Genomic DNA, 23,658 nt, shown 5'->3' with positions numbered 1-23,658 from the left:
CTACATCCCAAGTTTGGGTGACATGTCCAAAGTAGGGATGCTTAGGGTTAGAAGAGAATAAAACTGGGATCAGAATGCTGGGAAATGTTAACCAGTAAAGACCGGACACAGGAAGAAGAACAGAAAATGAAGCTGAGGGCCAGAAAATGAAATGAGGGCCCAAAGGTACTTAGTCATGATCTTGCATCAAGAAGAATAAAATACTTAGGAATAAATTTAATTAAGGAGGTAGAAAACCTGTCTATCAAAAAGTGTAAGACCTTAATGAAAGAAAGAAGACACAAATAAATGGAAAGATATTCTGTGCTTGTGTATTAGAAGAATTAATATTGTTAAAATGCCCATACTACCCAAAGCAATCTACAGATTTAATGCAATCCCTATCAAAATTCCAGTGACATTTTTTACAGAAATAGAAAAAAACCCTAAAATTTGTCTGGAACCACAAAAGAGCTTGAATAGTGAAAGCAGTCATGAGAAAGAAAAAACAAGGCTGGAGACATCAGGCTCCTTGACCTCAAACTATATTACAAAGATATCATAATTAAAACAGTATTGTATTGGCATAAAAACCAAACACAAAAATCATTGGGACAGATCAGAGAGCCAGAAATAAATCCATGATTATACAGTCAATTAATTTACAGCAAAGGGGACAAGAATACACAATATGAAAAGGGCAGTCTCTTCAATAAATGGTGTTGGGAACACTGCCTGACCACCTGCAAAAGAATGAGACTATAATAGTATTTTACACTACATGCAAAATTTAACTTAAAATGGATTAAAAACTTGAATGTAAGACTCAAAACCGTAAAACCCCTGAAAGGAAAACTGGGCAGTAAGCTACTTGACGTAGGTCTTGGTTTTGATTTTTTAGATCTGACTCCAAAAACAAAAGTAAACAAATGAGATCAAACTGAAATAAGCTTCTGTGTAGCAAAGGAAACCACCAATAAAATTAAAAGGCCACCTATTGAATGTGAGAATGTATTTTCAAATCATATATCCCATCAGGGTTAATATTCAAAATACATAAAGAACTACAATAAATAGCAAAAAAATATGATTTAAAAATGGGCAGAGGATCTGAACAGACATTTTTCCAAAGAAGACAAGCAGATGGCCAACAGACACATAATCACCTCACACCTGTTAGATGGTTGTTATCAAAATCAAAGCAAAACAAAAAATAAGAAGCATTGGTGAGGATGTGGAGAAAAGGGAACCCTTGTGCACAGTTGGTGGGAATGTGAATTGGTGCAGCCACTATGGAAAACTGTATGGAAAATCCCGAAACAATTAAAAAGTAGAAGTATCATATGATCCAGCAATCCCAACTTCTGGATATTTATCTGAAGAAAATGAAAACATTAATTAAAAAAATATATGCCCCCTATGTTTGTTGCAGCATTATTTACAATAGCCAAGGTATGAAAACAACCTAAGTGTCCAGGATGGATAGATGAATAAAGAAGACGTGATACATACACACACACACACACACACACACACACACACACACACACACACAATGGATTACTACCCAGCCACACACACACAAAAGGATTCTTGCCATTTGCAACAACATGGCTAGACCTTGAAGGCACTAAGCTAAGTAAAATAAGTCAGACTGAGAGAAAAACAAATACCATATATACTCACTCATATACAGAATGTAAAAACAAAACCAACCTCAGCCACAAGGGAAACCAAACTGATAGATTCAGGGAACAGATTGGCAGTTGTCAGAGGGTAGGAGGGATGGGGGTTGGGCAAAAGAGGTGAAGGGTGTCAAAAAGTACAAACTTATAAGTCATGGGGTGTGTAATAGCATAGCAATTATAGTTAATAATACTATATTGCATATTTGAAAGTTGCTAAGTGAATAAATCTTAAATGGCCTCATCACAAGAGAATAAAAAGAAAAACTTTGTAACTATGCATTATGATGGAGGATCACTAGACTTCTTGTGGTGATTATTTTTCAATGTATACAAACATTGAATCATTATGTTGTACATCTGAAACTAATATGTAATATGTCAAATATAAAAATGAATAAAGGATAGGAGCACGTGGGTGGCTCAGTTGGTTAAGCATCTCACTTCACCTCAGGTCATGATCTCACTTTGTGGGTTCGAGCCCCATGATGAGCTCTGTGCTGACAGCTCAGAGCCTGGAGCCTGTTTCAGATTCTGTGTCTCCCGCCCTCTCTGCCCCTCCTCTGCTTGTGCTCTCTCTCTCCCTCTCAAAAATAAATGTTAAAAATTTTTAAAAATAAATAAATAAAGGATTAAAAGATTAAAAAATAAATGTTAGAGCAGAACTGACTATCCCAAGGGGAAAAAAAGTTGGGGTTTGGAGGGAATCTTGTGGTCAGAAAAAAATACTTGGTTCTAGTCCCAGAGCTATCATTTCTAACAGTGGAACCAACCCTGAGCAAGCGCCTTCCATCTCTTTATATCATTTTCTTTATCTTTAAATGGCATTGATAACTATTGACGTTGTCAAGTTGTCCTGAGGACTAGATGAACCAATGAAAGAGGAAAATTTTGTAAATTGTAAAGTTTTCTCCAAACTCAAAATTTTTCTCATAGAACTTATTTCATAGGTAGAAGCATCAACTAAAGAGGAACATGGAGTTGAAAGTTTACCCACTCAGAGTCAGTTTTTGCTGAGAAAATTATGCAAACCTGCCTTTTTAATGAAAGTAGAGTCCATGACTCTAAACAGAATGAATAATGTATGGCTGGCAAAGTGTCCTGTGAACATATGTGTCACATCACTTAGACTTAGCCCGTGGGCCAGTGTTTGTGTTCCTGTTGTAGCTATTTAGGTACAATGGTAAGAAAAGCCAAGGAGGAGAAAGGGAAGAGGTGAACTTGCTAAATACAACTGGGAGAAATACAAAAGTGATCTTCAGTGAGTTTTGAAAAACACAGAGCTTTTTTTAAGATGGCTTCTTACAGCCAGCCCAGCCCATGGGTTCTATGGAAAGAGAGATGCCATAGAAATTTGGCCGCATCCAATACTGTAACCCAGATTTCTGTGATACTGTTTTTTACTAACTGCTCTTCAGTACCTAGCAGCACCATATAAATAACACTCAACTATTCTGCGTCTCTCACTCCCAAAACTCCCCGCTCTAAAAGATCTAGAGCAAACCTAGGAGAAAATCAAAATTACTTTGGGGACAGATCAGTTTATATCCAGGGTACAACTATTAAAAAAAAATCTGGCCAGTCTATTGACACATTCTACTGTTATTTTTATCCATGTTTTATAATTTGGGTAAAATTTTTTCCCCTACATTTAGAAAGTAGATGTGGCTTAGAGTCAAGCTTTGATGGTTTAATTGAAATACACACCATTTAAAGGGAATATATTTTAGTAAACAACTTTTGCCTCATTAGTCCTAGAATTCCCTAGAACTTTCACTGTTTTGTAAGGCTATCATTTTCCTTTTATTTGAAAAGCATTAACAAATTGAACAGAAAAAATTATTCATATGGAAAATGCGCTCCCTTTTTAGATTTTGGGGATTCATCAATATGACAATGCGTGAATCTATGTAACATTCTTTACTTGTGAAGGAAGAAGGGATACTGTCTTCTCTGCTAAAATTCACCCTTTTTTTATAGGATGTGCTTTTTAACTATTTAACATACACCATTTGTTTTGTTTTGGGAACCAAAGCACAGTCTTGCAAATTCTATAATATAGGTAACTTATCCATGTTCCTTTTGATCCAGTGAGTTTATACAGAGAGGAGTGTTGATTATGTATAATAACAGAGTAGATTTTATTTTCATATTTTTATTGTGGTGAAATATATGTAATAAAATATAAATATATTTATATTGAGGGCACTTGTTGGATGAGTACTGGGTGTTATATGGAAACCAATTTGACAGTAAATTATATTTTTATTTTTATTTTTATTTATTTTTTAAAATATTTATTTATTTTTGAGAGAGAGGCAGAGTGTGAGTGGGGGAGGAACAGAAAGAGAGGGAGACACAGAATCAGAAGCAGGCTCCAGGCTCTGAGCTGTCAGCACAGAGCCTGTCGCGGGGCTCGAACTCACAAACCCCGAGATCATGACCTGAGCTGAAGTTGGCTGTTCAACTGACTGAGCCACCCAGGCGTCCCTGACCTGACAGTATATTATATCAAAAAAATAAAATATAAATAAGGAAACAAATAAGAAATAGTGAAATAAATACTAAAATAAATAAATGATAAAATGCATGTAATATAAACTTTGCCATTCTTTTTCTCTATAGGTTTGACTTTAGTTAGCATGTTTTTCTTTTTAAACCATGTTTTTCTCCTTTGCCAAAGATGCAGGAACATGATAGAAAAAAGATTTGAGTTTGATTTTACTTTTTCTGAATCTGACAGAAGTAACTGATTTTGTGGAGATTAAAAATTGACCACCAACGAGATTGAGACAGAAGTTACAGGCCTGACTTAGCTAAGCGCCAGTTCAAGAATCAATAAGCAAAACATTTCTAGTGTGCTAAGTACAAAAATACATATGCACATTATATATAGTCCTAGTCTTAAACGGATGTTTATATAGGTGGAGAATCATGATAAATGCACATGAAAAATAATAATAGAAGAAAGTAAGTAAGAGCGTACAGGGTGGTAAAGTGTGTAGGTGGTGTGGAAATCAGGGAAGGGAGACAGACTTGATGTGGGGAAGTTTCAGAGAGGTGGCTCAAAGCTGAACCTGGAAGCTATCTTAATTTTGAATACAGAGACCTGAAAGGACTTGTTGCCCTCCCAGGAGGAAGGGCGTGGTCAAAAATATACAGGAAAGGGAATGCGCAAATATTTTTAGAAGATCTTGATTTATTTCCAGATCATACTCTAATGCTTCTTTCATGATCCTCAGGAGAACTTTTCCCCCATGAATTAGAGCTAGAGAAAGTCCACCTTTCCTATCACTCCTGGTGAATATGTCTGATGCAGTGAATTGCATTTCATCTTGGGTAATCTATAGTTCAGAGTCACCTTGTCCTATTTGGAGCCTGCAGTCTCTGCTTCCCTTCTCCCCTGAAAGAATGTAGGTCCCTCAAAGTCAGGCATTGAACCGTTCTTTGTTTTTTATCAGAAGATAATCTATTCTGCATGCAAAATACTTAATTTAGTGGAAACCATAGCCATAATAGAATGACGTGCTAAAAAAAAAAAAAAAAAAAAGTAGTTCTAGTAACAAAACTAAAACAAAAACAAAAAGACATTAGCATGGGTGAATCAGTAACATCAGGAGGATCTGAGTTTGCATACTTTTTTACCAGTTCTGTGGCTGTTTTTTTTTCTTTCCAATTTTTTATTTAAATTCTAGTTAGTTAACATATAGAATAATATTGGTTTCAGTCATACAATTTACTGATTCATCACTTATACATATAACAGCCAGTGCTCATTACAAGTGCCCTCCTTAATGTCCATCACCCATGTAGCCCATTCCCCCACGCACCTCCCTCCATCAACCCTCAGTTTGTTCTTTATCATTAAGTCTCTTGTGGTTTGTTTCCCTCTCTCCTCTTCCCTCCCACTTCCCATATGTTCATCTGTTTTGTTTTTTTTAAATTCCACATATGAGTGAAATCATACAGTATTTGTCTTATGCCGATTGACTTAATTTTGCTTAGCATAATATACTATAGTTCCAACCACATCATTGCAAATGGCAAGATTTCTTTTTTTCGTGAGAGAGTAATATGTCATCGTGTGTGTGTGTGTGTGTGTGTGTGTGTGTGTGTGTGTGTGTATACACCACATATTCTTTATGCACTCATCAGGGGACACTTGGGCTCTTTCCATCATTTGACTAGTGTTGATAATGCTGCTATAAACATTGGGATGCATGTATCCTTTAAATCTGTAATTTTGTATCCTGTGGGTAAATACCTAGTAGTGAAATTGCTAGGTCATAGGGTAGTTCTACTTTTAAGTTTGTGAGGAACCTCCATACTGTTTTCCAGAGTGTCTGTACCAGTTTGCATTCCCACCAACAGTGTAAGAGGGTTCCCCTTTTCCAGCATCCTCGCCAACATCTGTTGTTTCCTGAGTTGTTAATTTTAGCCATCCTGATAGGTGTGAGGTGGTATCTCATGGTGGTTTTGATCTCAATTTCTCTGATGATGAATGATGTTGAATATCTTTTCAAGTGTCTATTAGCCAGCCAATGTCTTTTCTGGAAAAATGTCTTTTCATGCCTTCTGCCCATTTCTTAACTGGGTTATTTGGTTTTTTTGAGTGTTGAGTTTTAGAAGTTCTTTATATATTTTGCATACTAACCCTCTATCAGATATGTCATTTGCAAATATCTTCTCCCATTCCATAGGCTGCCTTTTAGTTTTATTGATTGTTTCCTTTGTTGTGCAGAAGCTTATCTTGATATATTGCCAATAGTTCATTTTTGTTTTGTTTCCCTTGCCTCTGGGGACCTATCTAGTAAGAAGTTGTTCCTGCCAAGGTCAAAGAGGTTGCTGCATATCTTCTCCTCTAGGATTTTGGTGGTTTCCTGTCTCACATTAAGTCTTTCATCCATCTTGAATTTGCTTTTGTGTATGGTATAAGAAAATGGTCTAATTTCATTCTTATGGACAGATCAAAACCACTGTTTCCTGTCCAGTTTTCCCAATGCCATTTGTTGAAGAAAGTGTCTTTTTTCCATTGGATATTCTTTCCTGCTTTGTTAAAGATTAGTTGATCATGTAGTTGTGGGTTCATTTCTGGGTTTTCTATTCTGTTCCATTGATCTAAGTATCTGTTTTTGTGTCAGTACCATACTGTGTTGGTGACAACAGTTTTGTTATATAAGTCCTGAATCATGATGCTTCCAGTTTCACTCCCCGCCCCCCCCCACCCAGGATTGCTTTTGGCTCTTCAGGTCTTTTGTGGTTCCATACAAATTTTAGAATTGTTTATTCTAGCTCTTGAAAAATGCTGGTGGTATTTTAATAAGAATTGCATTAAATAGGTCTAATGCTTTGGTTAGTATAGAGATTTTAACAACATTTGTTCCTCCAAGCCATCTGCATGGAGTTTTTTCCCATTTCTTTTTGTCCTATTCAATTTCTTTCATAACTATTCTGTTGTGTTCAGAGTATAGATCTTTTACCTCTTTGGTTAGGTTTATTCATAAGTATCTTACTGTTATTGGTGCAATTGTAAATGGGATTGATTCCTTAATTTCTTTTCCTGCCATTTTATTACTGGTGTATAGAAATGTAACAGATTTCTGTGCATTGATTTATATTCTCCAAGTTTGCTAAATTCATGCATCAGTTCTAGCAATTTTTTAGAACCTTTCAGGTTTTCTATTTAGAGTATCATATCATCTACAAATAGTGAAAGTTTGACTTCTTCCTTGCTGATTTAGATGACTTTTTATTTCTTTCTGTTGTCTGAGAGCTAAGGCTAAAGCTTCCAGTATTATGTTAAATGGTAATGGTGAGAATGGACTTCCCTGTCTTATCCCTCACTATAGAGGAAAAACTCTCAGTTTTTCCCCATTGAGGATGATATTAGTTGTGGGTCTTTTATATATGGCTTTTACAATGTTGAAATATGTTCCATCTATACCTGCTTTGTAGAAGGTTTTTATCAAGAATGGATGCTTTCAAATGCTATCACATGCCTTTTCTTCATCTATTGACAGGATCATATGTTTCTTATCCTTTCTTTTATTAATGTGGTGTATCACATTGATTGATTTGCAAATATTGAACCAGCCCTGCAGCCCATGGATAAATCCTACTTGATGGTGGTGAATAATTCTTTTAATGTTCTGTTGGATTCGATTTGCTAGTATCTTGTTGAGAATTTTTGTATCCATGCTCATTAGGGATATTGGCCTATAATCCTCATTTTTAGTGGGGTCTTTTTATGGTTTTGGAATCAAGGTAATGCTGGCCTCTAAGAATGAGTTTGGAAGTTTACCTTACATTTCTGTTTTTTGGAACATTTGGAGAAGAATAGGTATTAACTCTTCTTTAAATGTCTGGTAGGATTCCCTTGGGAAGCCATCTGGACCTGGACTTCATTGGGAGATTTTTTATTACTGATTCAATTTCTTTGCAGCTTATGGGTCTGTTCAAATTTTCCATTTCTTCCTGTTTCAGTTTGGTAGTTTGTATGTTTTTAGGAATTTTTCCATTTTTCTCAGATTTCCCAGTTTGTTGGCATATAATTTTCCATAGTATTGTCTTATAATTGTTTATATTTCTGTGGTATTGGTTGTGATATCTCCTCCTTCATTCATGATTTTATCTTTTGGGGTCCTTTCTATTTTCTTTTTGTTAAGTCTGACTAGGCAATTTTATTAATTCTTTTGAAGAACCAGTTCTTAGTTGTTTTTCTTTTCTGTATCATTTTCCCCCTATATAATTTATTTCTGCTCTAATCTTTGTTATTTGCCTTCTTCGGCTGGCTTTAACGTTTATTTGCTGTTTCTTGTCTAGCTCCTTAAAGTATAAGTTTAAGTTGTATATTTGAGAACTTTTCTTGCTTCTTGATGTAGCCATGTATTGCAGTATACTTCCCTCTTAGGACTGTCTTTGCTGCATCCCAAAGGTTTTTGGACTGTCATGCTTTCATTTTCATTTGCTTCCATGTATTTTTTAAATTTATTCTTTAATTTCCTGGTTAACCTATTCATTCTTTAGTAAGATGTTCTTTAATTTCCATGCATTTGTGGTCTTTCAAAATGTTTTCTTGTGTTTGACTTCAAGTTTCATAATGTTGTGGTCTGAAAACATGCATGGTATGATCTTGATCTTTTTGTACTTGTTGAGGACTGATTTATGACCTGTATGTGATTTATTCTGGAGAATGTTTCATGTGCATTCAAAAAGAATGTTTATTCTGCTGCTTTAGGATCTGTTAAGTCCATCTAGTCCATTGTGTCATTCAAAGCTTTTGTTTACTTGTTGATTTTCTGTTTAGATGAGTGTTCCCCCGTTTTGTCCATCCTTGTAATTGCATCCATTCAGTTTTGCATCTCAGTTATAGCATTTTTTAAATTCAGTGTGACTAGTTTTTCATTCTTCTATCTCTCTATTAAGGGGTTCTCTAGTGTCATCTATGCCTTCCTTAAGCCCAGTTAGTATATTTATGATGATTGTTTTAAATTCTGGTTCAGACATCCTATTTTTTTCTGTATAATTAAATTCCTGACCGTGACCACTTACCATTCTTTCTTTTCAGGTGACTTCCCCCATCTTGTCATTTTGTCCAGGTCACTGTTTTTGAATGTGTGTGATTGTTAGGAAAACCTATTGTATTTATGTTCCTGAACATAATGCCTATATTAAGAAGAGGTACCATATCCAGCCCCCTAAAAAAGGAAACTAGATCCTAGGTGTGTTTTGGTTTGCGGGTTTAAAGAAGCTAGGTCCCAACAAACAAACAAACAAACACACCAGGAAGCTAGATCCTATTTCTCCTAGAGCTGAAGCTTTACAGCTCCCTATGAGCAGTAGACTTGGTGCATGTGAAGGTTTTGTGCTGGCCTAGGGGTGGGGCCTGCTGTACTGATTCTCAGGAAGACTTGAACTAATGGAGATGCCCCTGCAGAGCCCCAGGGGGTGGGGCTTGGTGTAAGTGGTTCCAACCTACAAGGAATGTTGCTGTTTAGCTCACTGAGTTTCATCAGTGCAATGGGCATGGGGCAAAATGGCATCATCCCACTCTGTCATCCCCAGGTGGACAACTGTCCACCACTCTTCAGGAAGCCCCCACAAAAGAGCAAACAGTCAACTCTCTTGTGTCCCTGGCTTCTGCCAGATCCCTGTCTTTGCCCTGTCTGTACCTGAGATGTCTGCCTGCCAGGTGTCACAGTACATCTGTGTTTTATCACAGGTGTGTGGTTGGGTTTAAGAACTTCAAGTTTTAGAGATTCCCAGAGTTTGGACCTGCACTGATCCTCTGGGGGAGGGTCTCACTGCACTGTGGCCGGTGCTGGTTTGTCTCAGAAATCGGTTACACGATTGGGCGGTGGTTCAGAGTTTATGGTAAAGTGCAACAAAAAGCTGGCACCAAAGTTTGCAGCTCTCACCCAGTGTCTTTGTTCCTATGCTAGAAAACAGGGCAGCATGTTGGTGCTGTCAATTCTTTTGCTCCCTCAGAGGCTGTGCCTCCATTCCCAAATGTATCCAAGCAGGAGAACTGTTTCTCTGCCTGTGACCCAGGGGAGCCTCAGACCACACTGCCCACTTCTGGGTCTCCACCTTCCTTCCCCACCGGAGTACCACCAAGCCCACCAGGCACAACCCTGGCAATGGTGCAGACCTGCAAATCTGTGCTCCAGATGCTGTGCTCTGCTCCTTATAAAAACTTGTAGTAGTCATCCTCTCTCCTTTTCCTGGCCAGCGGTTTTGAGGAAGAGTTTTTCTTGTGAAGTCCCCTGTGTGTGCTTTCATTCTTTCTCTTTCTCTTTCACTTCTCTCTCTCTCTCTGATCAGTGCTCCCTCCCCATCACAGCACCCACAGTTCTTTTCTCCCCCTAATCAACTCTCTGCAGCTCCTACTTTCCATGATGTGGCCATTTTTCTACCTCTAGTTGTGCAGTTTTGTTTTCTCAGTCCTCAGGTTGATTTCTTGGGTGTTCAAAACGATTTGATATTCATCGAGCTGTGTTCAAGGGCTGAGGCAAGATTAGGGTTCCCCTACTCTTTTGCCAACTTGACTCCTTGTTTTTGGAATGAGTTTTTGCTGGACCATCTATTTTGAGTCATCTAGTCCTTTGAAACCCTGAGTCCCATTTGTGAATGGGCTAGTTTTCTAGGATAATAATAAAGTGAGTGGTTTACCCTATTTTTATCTGTGAAAACCTAATTAGAGAAATAAAAACAAATTATTTAACCTTATTCTCATCAACTCCATGGCCTAATTAAGTTGAAATTGCAGGTCATTGTATAAAAATTAGTTATTTTTCAGGGCGCCTGGGTGGCTCAGTTGCTTTAGCATCCCACTCTTGATTTCAACTCAGGTCATGATCTCACATTTCATGAGTTAGGGCCCACATTGGGCTCCACCCTGTCAGTGTAGAGCCCACTTGTGATTTTCTCTCTCCCCCTCTCTCTGGCACTGCCCCCACCCCCGCTTATTCTCTCTCTCTCTCTCTCTCTCTCTCTCTGTCTCTCTGTCTCTCTCTCTCTCCCTCTCTCCCTCCCTCAAAAATAAATAAATAAACTTAAAAATTTTTTAAATAGTTAAGATGGTAAATTTAAAAAAGTCAGTTATGTTTCTTTAAAAGCATATACCAGACATTGAAGGTATGAAATAATTCTGAACAGCCTACTAATGATCTTACTCATCACTACTTGAATTACAACATATTTGATAGCATTATTGGGTCATAGATCTTCATATCTGCACAAGAAGCCACTTGGTTTAGTGAAAATTATTCAAGCATTAGAGACAAATCAGGTAGGATTGATAACTGTTACCTTCTGGTTTTTATGACAAATTACTTAGATGTCTCTGATCCTTAGTTTTCTTATCTGTAATAGGAGGTTAATAATAGAACCTACTTGATGGGGTTGTAATGAGGATGAAATTAATTTATATATAAAGTCCAACTTAGCAGTTGGTAACTGACAGCTCTTACTAATTATTTTTTTCTCATAGTAATTAAGAAACACCTTCTAAAAAGTCATTCCCTTTGTGCCTTTTATAGCATGAGAAGCTGATGCATGAATTGGAAGAGGAGAGACACTTACGTCTTCAGAGTGAGAAGCGGTTGCAGGAGGTGACACTGGAGTCTGAGCGCAACCGAGTTCAGATGCGTGGTCTGCAGCAACAATTCTCTAGGTACGCCTCTGAACTGAGCCTCTTGATTCTGGAGGTGCATCTCTTCCTGCACCAATAGCACTTGTGCTTGAGTTTTCATTGTGAAAGCTTCTCTTGAATTTGAGAAGCTAATTTCCTAAGAGCTTAGACCTTCTTTTCTGGCCCAGCCATCAGATAGTATTGGAGTTGATTGGCTGAGACTTGATATTTGCACTTCACATAGTCTTGGCTTTATTGGATCTGGTTGTCTTTTCTTCTCTCATGGCTTTCCAAGGGATCTTCCAGGAAGAAGTAGTCGCTGTGTGGCCTGTAGGAATGCCCTGTGAAAGACCAACCAGGAGGATGAAAGTTTACCAGTTATTATAATTCTATTTTAAAGTGGACAGAGAATGTGAATCTAATTGTTCAGGAAGCACTCACTCAGTACTTAAAGGAAACATTTACCAATGGTTAAAAAAATCTAAATCAATGTGTTTCTTTCCTTTAAAAAGACGTAACTTGAATTTGGAAGGAGGCTTCTGATTAGATTTAATTCCTGCACAGTCATAATCTTTCAGCTACCAATTATAGTTACTATGGGACCAGTTGAAGGTTCAATCTATTACTTAAAGTCTGTTCAATTCCATGGAAAAAACACAGACTTGTGCAGTTCCAATCCTGGGACCTGATAAGGGAACTCTGTGAAAGACGATTTACTTTCATTTCTGTATTTCACTTCACCATTTGCAAAATCAGGGAATTAATTTTGCGTTATTTTTTTCTCTTTCTTGAGGTTATCCCAGGCAGAATCAAGTTTGAGAAGTTGCCTTAAATCTTTTCCGATCAATCTATGTGGATCTTCTGTTTAATTTCCTATTGGGATTTGGATGTGATCAGTGATAGATGATTTGGCTTCCTCATTATGAAGCTTTTATAATGATAGCTTAAGCTTTGAATGCATTGCAGGGAGAAACCAAAGTTGAGCCTACAGATGATTTATTTCATTGTGATGAATACCATGAATGTTTGTGACTTTGGTTTAGAGACTTCTTAGGGGAGCAGGTTAGAAAGGATGGGTGACTCCTCTGTATTCCGAGTCATAATTTAACATCCCATTCCACTCTCTGAGCCCATGATAATACACAGGTGCTGTAGAAATGCACCAATCAGTAGTTTAACAAATGCTTGTCCCACCCCTCATAAGCTATTACTTACACAACCTTGTGCTCAATTTTTCATTTGGTTTGATGGCAACTCTCACTTTATGTCTCCCAACTTGAAATAATAGATCCAGCCCCCACTTTTGAAGCAACTCTAAAACAAGCACTGCTTTGTAATACTTGCCATTTTAATGATATAGGAAAGGAGGAGGTAGATTGCCCTACCCTTCTTGCACTGTCTAATTGAGATGTCTCTGTATTCAAGCTATTGATTTACAGAGCCGGAGACATATGACACAGTAAATTATTTTCATATGATACCAGGTCATCTGCTGTAAATCAGATGACACCCATACAGATTTGAGTTGCACCAGAGCCAAGGCTACATCCTAAGCTGAAAGAGAAGATAATTATATGTCGAACAAATAGTGATTGGTTCTACACTCCACATTTTCCACCACTGTATTCAGTTTCCTAATGTAAAGCATCATTGGAACTGAAAAGTTCAAGTCCAATTACAGCCAAAGAACTAATGTAATTCAGCAATAGATGGGGGAAAAAAAGCATATATCGCAGGTAGGATAGTTAGGCAATAATTTAAGTAGAACCACTGAACCATTTTTGATGACCTTTCACATCTTAAACTGTGGTTTATGAGATATTTCTAGTTATGTTTACTTGAACAGTCTTGTTGCTATAACTTAGGTCTTTGTAAAATTCTCTGTATTATAGAACATTTGTATAGCTCATCACCTTTGGATGTGGTCAGCATCTAAATGCCCATATGTATATGGATAATTTTCTCCTTCTTCTCCCTGGGTTAATGAGTTTATTTTGTACATCATGCTGTCTGAGATGTAGATTTACTTTGAGTGTATTTATGGGATGAGTTTATTTTGAAAAATAATGCTAGTAACTCACCTTTTCAAAAGACACAAAGTAGCTTACAGTAAAAGGTAGTTTTACAATAAGACTAATAAAATAATAATAGAAAATAAAAGCTATAAAAGGATAATGTGGCAAGTTATCATTCTTACATGGCCTGACATGTTTTCTGACAGTGAGCATTTGATTTACCTCTAACATTCCTTGTGGACAACATCAAAAGGAATGTATAACAGCATATGTAATCATTATCTCCTAGACAAAGGCTGCCACTCCTCAGGGAGAGAGACATTAGCTCTGGTAACAAACTCATACCAGAACACATCCCTCGGCCCCTTCAGAGATGGCACAGGAGGATATAATAGACAGTGGTCCAAAATGGTTCAGAGTAGGATTAATTCTTAGAAGTACTGCTGCTTCTGTAATCTCACTTATGTCTACAAAGTTAAGGAATTTATGAAGTTCACAGTATGTGAAATAGGAATGCTGGGTTCATATCTAAATGATAATGAGTAAAACAGAACTCCAGTGCTCACGGTTCTCAAGTCAGCCACCGTACTGCAAGTTCACGGCAACATCTAAATATACATGTGTTGTATCTTTTTAGTACCTGTTTTATTAACCTGGAGCACAGAGACATGAGATGCTGAGGACTGGGTGGAGCTACGAGAAGTATTTTCCTGGTATAGTTGATGGTATTGTCACCACGGGGCCATCTGAACAGTAGTAAAGGAGATACTGAGTTTCAGATTCAAGATGAGTTGAGGCATTGGAGAGGAAAGCAGATAGTGAAGTTAGAAGCTGGGACAATTAAGTGTATGTATGAGGTAGAGTTCAGGCATCAGAATGAGCACTGCAGCATAATTAGTCCAGGGCTTGATTTTATGCAGTTTCAGTGAGGTGATATGGTGCCTTAAAGTTACCAGACAAACCTGAACATTGTGATTTTCTGGGGTAATGAGTAAGGGGATCACTTAGGCCATAAACATCTGTAAAAACATTTGCATGAGTAATTCTCTTTTTATGTGGCCACCAAACCTTCACTTATAATCCCCCCCCCCCCTTTCCTCTTGACTTCTGATTAGGGTATAATGATCAGCAGTGGTCCAAAATTTGGGTAATAAAAAAAGGGAGAGAGATGTGACCATAGATTACATAATCAGCTCTAAGCTCATAAATCATAAATCACCTGTACTGAGGATGATTCGGGAAGCCATAACAAGCTTGATTCTGACCATTACATTCTTTAATATAAATATGGAGAACAGAAAAGGTGTTTCCAAATTAAACCGTTGCCATAGATGAAGGAACATTTCAATAGGGTGGTGCTTAGAGACAGGTGGCTTCTTTGTCTTGCTATTTGGTGATATAAATCAAAGATGCCTTCCAAATGTCATAATGATTATTTGACCTGTCATCTGTGTGGTATACATGGCTGGGCACATTTTATGTGAGATTAGCTTTGTGCCCACCCTTCTATAATTGGGTAGCTGTCTCTACCCTCCCTTTAACTGTTCTATTGAAGTGTGCATCTCTAGGCAGCTGAGGTAATAATGCTGTGAGTGAGGCTATGTCACTGCCTTCCCTCCTATATAAAGATGATTAGTGTTGGAACCCCCAGCGTCATTACCTTGAGCGAATGAGGTGGTTGTGCATCCCTTAGATTCACCTAGAGAAGCACTTAAGGAACACTCTCTCCAACCAGTGGGTAAAATAACAATGATTTGAAAGAAAACAGATTTGTGGAGAAATCAGCAATACAGAGTACTGATATCATGTCACCCATGCATGATTTACACCTGTATTTGAGTTGGTTCCTTTGGAAGCAGTACAGTCAATGTGTGGATTATTGCTGAAAGCTGTTGCTCTTATCAGACAATCAACCATTTTTATTGTGTGTACAATAAAATAGAACACAGTATGTATCCGCACAAAATGTAGACTCCACATGGAAAAGACTTATGTATGTAAATGAACAAAAAAAACCCCACATATATAGCATAGCTGTAAATAAAGGGAACTTTTATCCAAATTCAAGACAGCCAAACTTGATATTTGTTAATGGCATGTTATCATGCAAAAGCATGAATCAAGCCAGGTGAAATAAATGAGTGATTGCCTAGTGCTACTAGCAATAATAATACACATGGTTATCATATGACAGCTCTGTGCTGCAGTATATTTGAAGCTTTAAATTAGAATCAACCTGGTAGACTCACCACCACGAAGACATATTTCATAAACTATCTACTGTTAGCAACCCATATCGCACTCATAGCATCATTAGGAATTAGTTAGTGCTTTTCCACAGCCTTGAAATATTCCCCGTGCGTGCGTGTGTGTGTGTGTGTGTTTGTATGCATGCGCAAGTGCTTATATGTGCATATTTACACCATGCAGTGTAAATTTAAGTAAAGGGAACAGTTAAGCTTTGTCACCCATAATAGGCAAGGGTAGTTAAAAATCACCCAAATGGAGTCCAAGCTTTCACTCTCTACCTCCAGGATTTCTTTTCACCTGTTCTGACCTTCTCTCCCTGCACAGTTATCTGCTGCCTTGAAGCTATTTCTTTGCTTACTATAACTGGGATTTCTTCTATCACAGTTGATTGCTATGCTTAAGTGCAGTCGGCTGCATGCTGAACTTGAAGGAGACGTAAATTGAGATGGTTTTACTACTTAACTCGTTCACTGGTTGCTGTTCACATTATCGGCTCTCAGAAACTTTATGGAATTCTAGGGTTCATTTTCTGCTGCCCATTTCGAAGCTGTAGGCACCTGGCATAGAAGTGTGTGTTGAAGAGGATAATATGCCCTTAAATGTTCTACCCACGTATTCCCTTCTGCCTCTGTATCTGTCTGGTGCATTAAAAGAACATTTTCTCTACATCTTTAGAAGGAGTAAAACATAACAAGATGAGAAAAGCTGTCAATTGACCTTAGGACAATCGATAGCACAGAGCTCTTCTGCCCCTTTTCTACATTTGTTCCCATCTCAGACCTTTGTCAACTTTAACCTATCACAGGGGCTCGTTCTCCTGAGCGTCTTGTTCCTCCTGATGAATATAGAGGGAAATTTTCTGTTGATTTGGAGTTGCTATTTCCATGCTATAAGCAATATTTCTAGCTAAGACTTTTCATAAGAATGGAGGTCTCTCATCTCCTTTGAGAAAATTTACCAGAAGTTTAAAATGAGAAGGCAGTGCTGGTTAAATGATAAATTTTCTTCAAATCGCACAGATGGAAGAAAGATTTTTAAATAGCATCTTTTAAAATGCCTCATTCACATAGTATGGATCATGTTTTAATGTAAGAAGTTTATATCATAGTGATCTAGTGTTTAAGCTCTTGCTTGAGCAAAGCAGAGGGAGACTAAAACCAACTATAAGAGAATGGCTGGGGGAGGGGGAATGGGGAAGACCATTTTCAGCTCCCTGAGCAACAGCTAACTTAATAATAAGCATTTCTTAATTCCTTTGTATTTCTGTTTCTGCATAAGGCATGATGACATTGTCAAATGTTTCCTAAATTCTTAATAGAGGTATACGTTGTTGAGTAGAAAACTTAGAAGTTATATTGTGTGTTATTTATCTCTAGTAGTGAAAATAGTATTAACACAGACTATAGTTTCGGTTTTATTTCACAGAGCAACATCTTATTAAATGGGCTTTCTAGGAGGTGGTTCTAGCTCCATTTCTTTTTTAAAAAATTTTTAAAAATGTTTATTTATTTTTGAGAGAGACAGAGCACAAATGGGAGAGGGGCAGACAGAGAGGGAGACAGAATCCAAAGCTGACTCCAGGCTCTGAGCTGTCAGCACAGAGCCTGATGGGAGGCTTGAACTCACAATCTGCGAGATCATGACCTGAGCCAAAGTCAGACACTTAATGGACTGAGCCACCCAGGTTCCCCTCTAGCTTCACCTCTAGCTTCACCTCTAGCTAACTTAATCACTTTGGTTAAGTAATTCGACCTTTTTAGAACTCAGTTTGTTCATTTGTAAAGTGAAAAAGTTGAATTGCTTATAGTTTTATAATGCTTCTTACAGTTTTTAAAAGACAGTGAATTTAAACTATATTTAAACTGAAATGTATTACTTGAGTGAAGTTCTAACCAGACCTTCTTGAAGTTCTAACCACGAGGCTGTTGTGTTGGGAACCTGGAATGAACTATCTTGCTCTCTACAGTATGATCCTTGTGTAACTCGGTGGGGGAGGGGGAGACGGTGGGCTTTCACCATGTCTATTTTGGTTACTTGACTCTGGAGACATCAAGATTAGAAAGCTGCCGTGCCCAGATGAAATATTTCTGTTGAGGACAGACAAAATTGAATACTCAGGAACCTGACTGGCAAAAGGAAGCTACAATCCTCTGCAGTGGACATAACCATTATTGCTCTCGGCTCTGATGTTGTCTGCTTTAGGATTTATTTGAACTGGCTCAGAAAAAGCCTGAACAGAAAGAACTTTATGACACCCAGAATTGTTTTCACTTTTAAACAATTTCTCTGAAGAAATAGCCATCAGTAAAAACGAACAACCAACAAAACAAACAAAAACGGTGATTTAGTCTCTCTTCTAAACTTTTTTTTTTAATTACCCATAGCACTCTTACTGTGTTACTGTCCCCACCCCAACCTATTTTTTTTTCTTTTAAGAAAATACAGGATATAGAATCCATTTTATTTTAAAACTGTAAACTATGTTCATTCTTACTGTCAATAATAAATACTTTTTTGGTCAGGTCTACAGAAAATCCATTTTGTAGGTGTACAGTTTGATCAGTTTTGACAAACAAACACCATCATATAACTACCGCTGCCATCAAAATACAGCATATTTTCCTGCCCCTGAAAAGTTTCTTTATTTCCCTTTGTTGTCCATTCCGATTCCATACGCCAAATGTATGACCAATGACTGATCTCTCTCCCTATAGTTTTGCCTTTTCCAGGAAATCATACAACTTAATTTATCAAGTATTTCACTTTCTGTGTCTGGTTTCTTTCACCTCGTGTGTCTTTTGATATGCATCCTTGTTGTTGCATGTGTCAGTAGTTCATTCCCTTTTATTGCTTAGTAACATTCCATTGTAAAAAAAGTACCTATTTGTTTATCCATGCAGCTACTCGTGGGTTTCTTCCAGTTTTAGGAGTATAAAGTTGCTATAAACTTGCAACTTTCATGCTCTAGTTTCATTGTTTTCCATTTCTCTTGGGTATGTAACTAAGAATCGGATTACAAACTCATGTAGGAAATATATGTTTAACTTTACAAGAAACAGCCAAACTTTTTCCAAAGTAGCTGTGCAATTTTGCATTCTCACTAGCAAAGATTAGGAGTTATTCCATGTTAACAAATGCATCTGGAAAAGCAAAACCCAGATACAGAAAACCACACAAGAAATACCTGGCTTATTCAATTATTTTAAGGTGAACACTTGTAACCAACATCAAGTCAAGAAAGAAAACTCTGCTAGCCCCCCAGAGGGCCCTAGGGGCCTCTTCCCAATTTCAACCTTCATCTTCCCCAACTAAATAACTAATATCTTGGTTTTAGAGCAATAACCTCCTGGTGTTTTTAATAGTGCTATCACTTAATGTGCATCCCCAGACACTTTAGTTTAGTCTTGGTTGTTTGTTATAAAACTGGTTATATATTTTAGGTTTCTTTTAATGAATAGCTTGCCTTCCATCACTTGATTTTCTTTCAGATATCTACTGAAGAACCTGGAGCATTTGACCTACAGAGTTTATCAGTTTAAATTAAATTAGTTGTTTTCTATTCTTGGGGCAATTGAACATGTTTCTCTGTCCTCCATATTTTCTGCAAATTGGCATCTGTTTCTATACTTTGCTGCTAGTAATGATCTAAATAAGGAGTTCAGGGTTGTTGCCTAAGGAGTGGAGATCTTTTCTTATATCCCCGTATATTTCTTACACTACAACCAATAACCTTTTCCATAATAGGCATTCAATAAACATTTGTTGGTTGAAGAATGAATGAATGAATGAATGAATGAATACAAGAATGAATGAATATCTTCACTTAAACAGAAAGATGCGGCCAGAATTGCACTATGTACGACTAAGGTTAACCATGGAAGAATTTTAAAGGTAGTGTGTTTATGATAGAAATTTGCTTCCAAGAGAAGTTGTAGAATGGCCTTCCCTGTGAATCTGTAAAATTTTGATAATAGTCATCATTCTTAGAGTCATAAACCATGATGGCCGGGGAGGATGAAGACCCGATTTTCCATTCCTGAGCTTCTATGATAGAGTACTCACCTATAAAAGATGAGTTGCCTTTTCTCAGAATATTCTTTGCAGAATTCCTGTCTGCAGGGCACTAAATGGAATTTGGTGCATTAAAAGTTTACTTCCCATAGGGCAAAGTTTACTTTCAGAGAGTGTTTTATGACCCTCAGGTAACATTTATACGAGTGTTTCTATGGTAGCGTATGGGGCAAATGCAATGGCAGCAATCTGAGGAGTGAGGATTATTTTCTGATTACCTTTTTCGTCCATAAGCAGTGCCTTTAATGAATGGTATCCCCACAGAGTGTGTCTCTGAGTGCTGGCTGTAAACACTTGGAACTCTTCTTTGGGATCCTTGATATAATTTGTGAAAAATTATTCAGTTAACATGGTTCTTGTTTATAAATATGTACATCTGCTGTTAACGAAAAGCCTGGAGCTTTTAGGAATGTTCTTCTGAGAATAAAACAGAGAATTAGCTGTGCTGAAGCTGTGGGCTTCTGACAAAAGAAACGTGTTGTGGTTTTCATTAAATTGTGTTTCAGGGGGCGCCTGGGTGGCTCAGTCGGTTAAGCGGCCGACTTCGGCTCAGGTCATGATCTCGCGGTCCATGGGTTCGAGCCCCGCGTTGGGCTCTGTGCTGACAGCTCAGAGCCTGGAGCCTGTTTCAGATTCTGTGTCTCCCTCTCTCTGCCCCTCCCCCTTCATGCTCTGTCTCTCTCTGCCTCAAAAATAAATAAACGTTAAAAAAATTTAAAAAAAAATTGTGTTTCAGAATTCTTTGTATTTTTCTTCTGACTGAAGGTTTTCACCTTTCATTTGGAGTAGTAGCAAGTGACAGGATATATTTTCACAAAGCACAAAGATGAGTTTCTTTTGCCATGTTTAATGTAGTTTTTGCAACATTTCAAACTTCTCTTTTATAATAAGCATTTTTATTATTATTGATAGCAACATGGTCACAAATATCATGTTTTATACTTTTATTTTTCAATGTTTCCAAAACCATTCCTTACATTATTTCATTCAGTTTTCACTTTAACCTTTGGCATTGTAAGCAAAGGCACATTGTGATATCATAATTTTAATAAATAACACTGTCACAACTTTACCAAAATGAAGTGACTTGTCCACAGTCACATGGCTAGGTGGATCTCAGTCTAGACCCCAGGACTTCTGGCATCTGGACAAATATTGTCTATTTCCTCGTTAATTCATTTTGTAGTTTATGATCATTGATAGAAGATGAAGATACTAAAAATATTAGAAACAATTGTGTTTCATGTAGATTTCAGCCTTGATTGTATATGTAGACATTCTGCCACTGACCAGGTTTCTTAGACTTTATCATCAGTTGACTGAGATTGTACCCAAAGAAACTTGGGCCCCAGTGATTAATGAAATTCTATTAAATTAAAAGGAGATCTTGGTAGCCACTGTTTTCCCATTTCAGAGTCCATAAAGAAGTTTCTGTAGTTGTCTCTCTTTAGTGTGTATCCCTTTTATAGCCTCTACTTTCTTAGTATATTTCTGTACAGCATCATTAAACCAGCTGGACTGATGATGAAAATGGTACCTTCAGACATCTAGCCTACCACCAAAATACAATTATATTTATTACATGAACTGTGTAGTCATTGAATTTAGCTGAGATGACCCAGATTTCCCCTTGGCTATGGACTTGGACAGTATATATTTAGCTAATAAAACCCAGTTCCAAATTCACCTTCTCTCTGATGTTTTTTTTTTTTTAATTCCACTTTCCTCACTTAATTATTATACATATTGTAAATACATTAAGTATATATTTTTATTTGCTAACGGTTTTGGACCTCAATATAGTTATATTCCCCCAGTAGAATGTAAACTTCTTATAGCTTTTGCCTGATACATAGTAGGTGTTTTATAAATGTTGAAATAAATATTTCCAATTGGCCATATTGCTATATTAAGCTACCATTTATTGAACCCCTACTCTGGATGACATTTGGCTATTCTGTCATATCATATTTACCTAAATCACTTTCAGATTCCTAAATTACTTTATTTTTTTCACTTTAAAATTTTTTCACTCAGATAGTATTGTTGCACAGGCAGTAAGTTTTTACAAGAACTAATGAGACCAAAAAGTATGACAGTTTAAAAAGAAAATGACAAAATTGGTTTGACTGTGCTAAGCAAGGTAGAGGGACACAAAATAAGTCATTTCCCCTCTCTCTAAGGATCTTATGGTAAAGAAAGAGTCACACTTGAAAAAAACTAATGCTAGATGAAATCAAATCTTTACTGCAAGAAAGGGAGAAAAAAAAATGACCTAAGAAAAACTGAGCATGTCAGAAAGGGATTTATTTGAGATGACTATTGAAGGATGTGTAGGTGAGGAGGATTTAATACGGAACTGAAGGAAGGGCATTTTAGGTTAAGAGAACAGAACGCGGGGCGCCTGGGTGGCGCAGTCGGTTAAGCGTCCGACTTCAGCCAGGTCACGATCTCGCGGTCCGTGAGTTCGAGCCCCGCGTCAGGCTCTGGGCTGATGGCTCGGAGCCTGGAGCCTGTTTCCGATTCTGTGTCTCCCTCTCTCTCTGCCCCTCCCCCATTCATGCTCTGTCTCTCTCTGTCCCCAAAATAAATAAAAAAAAAAAAAAAAAAAAAAGAACAGAACGCAAAGATAGGTCTAAAGGTGTGAGTATCCGTGATGGGTTTCAGAGGCAGCTAACAGTTGTGTATTGCTCGAGCTTAGTTCTGCTAAGGCCCTTATTTCACACTAGCTGTTTGAATTTAGGCCTTTGTCATCCCCTTGCATCCTGGGTAGTGAAAGAATGCCTGGCCTACCTTTGCAGGTTGATCTTATGAATATCTCAATCACACAAGTCAGTCTTATTTTGAACCCTTTTCCTGAAGCCCAGCGGTCACCTTTGATGTCAGAAAACACTTAAAGAATTGATTTCTATTCCCTCAGCAATTCACATTATTGTCAAGAGAGTCCCTAGTGAAGTAGTAATATATTTAGTATACTTCCAATATGCATGACACATATAACACTTACAAGTCTATTGCCTTTTCAGAAACAATCACCAAAGCACACGCTATGTTATCAGGAAATACCCTACAGGTCTTTGTAATAGATTTGAATGGTTTCAAGATTCTGCAAACTCGGACTTTATAAGCAGTCTCTCCTGAGTAAAGAATTGAGTGGTAGAGTAGTAAGGCTGTAGTTACTGCCTCAATTCATGGAAAGCCCAGTTCAGGAAAGGCCAGGACCTTAGAGGTTGCAATGACAGTGAGAACATCCATCATTTAATAAAACCTGAATGAAGCACAGAAGGACAGCATCTAAATGCACAAGGAGAGAACTCTCAGATGGAAAAAACAGCAAAGTTGCGCACTGGAAACTTCGACAATGACCCTTTATTTTTTTTTAAGTATATTTGTTTATTTTGAGAGAGAGAGAGAGAGAGAGAGAGAGAGAGAGAAAGAGAGAGAGAGCATGTGCATGAGTTGGGGAGGGGCAGAGAGAGGAGAGAGAATCCCAAGCAGGCTCTGAGCTGTCAACACAGAGCCTGAT

At 37.6% G+C, this 23,658-nt stretch overlaps 1 protein-coding gene across 1 annotated transcript in view; it reads left to right on the top strand.

The window, feature by feature from the left end:
* Positions 1 to 23,658, top strand: part of NCKAP5 (NCK associated protein 5) — a 729,314-nt gene that overhangs the window by 280,904 nt on the left and 424,752 nt on the right. The window contains exon 4 of the mRNA XM_042948658.1: positions 11,705 to 11,838. Coding sequence (XP_042804592.1) covers positions 11,705 to 11,838 — 134 coding nt within the window. The remainder of the gene's footprint in view (positions 1 to 11,704; positions 11,839 to 23,658) is intronic.

Source organism: Panthera leo, chromosome C1 (genome assembly GCF_018350215.1).
Source record: "Panthera leo isolate Ple1 chromosome C1, P.leo_Ple1_pat1.1, whole genome shotgun sequence".
Taxonomy (NCBI): domain Eukaryota; kingdom Metazoa; phylum Chordata; class Mammalia; order Carnivora; family Felidae; genus Panthera; species Panthera leo.
The sequence above is the reverse complement of the archived record's forward strand: the minus strand, read 5'-3'. Positions and strand labels throughout refer to the sequence as shown.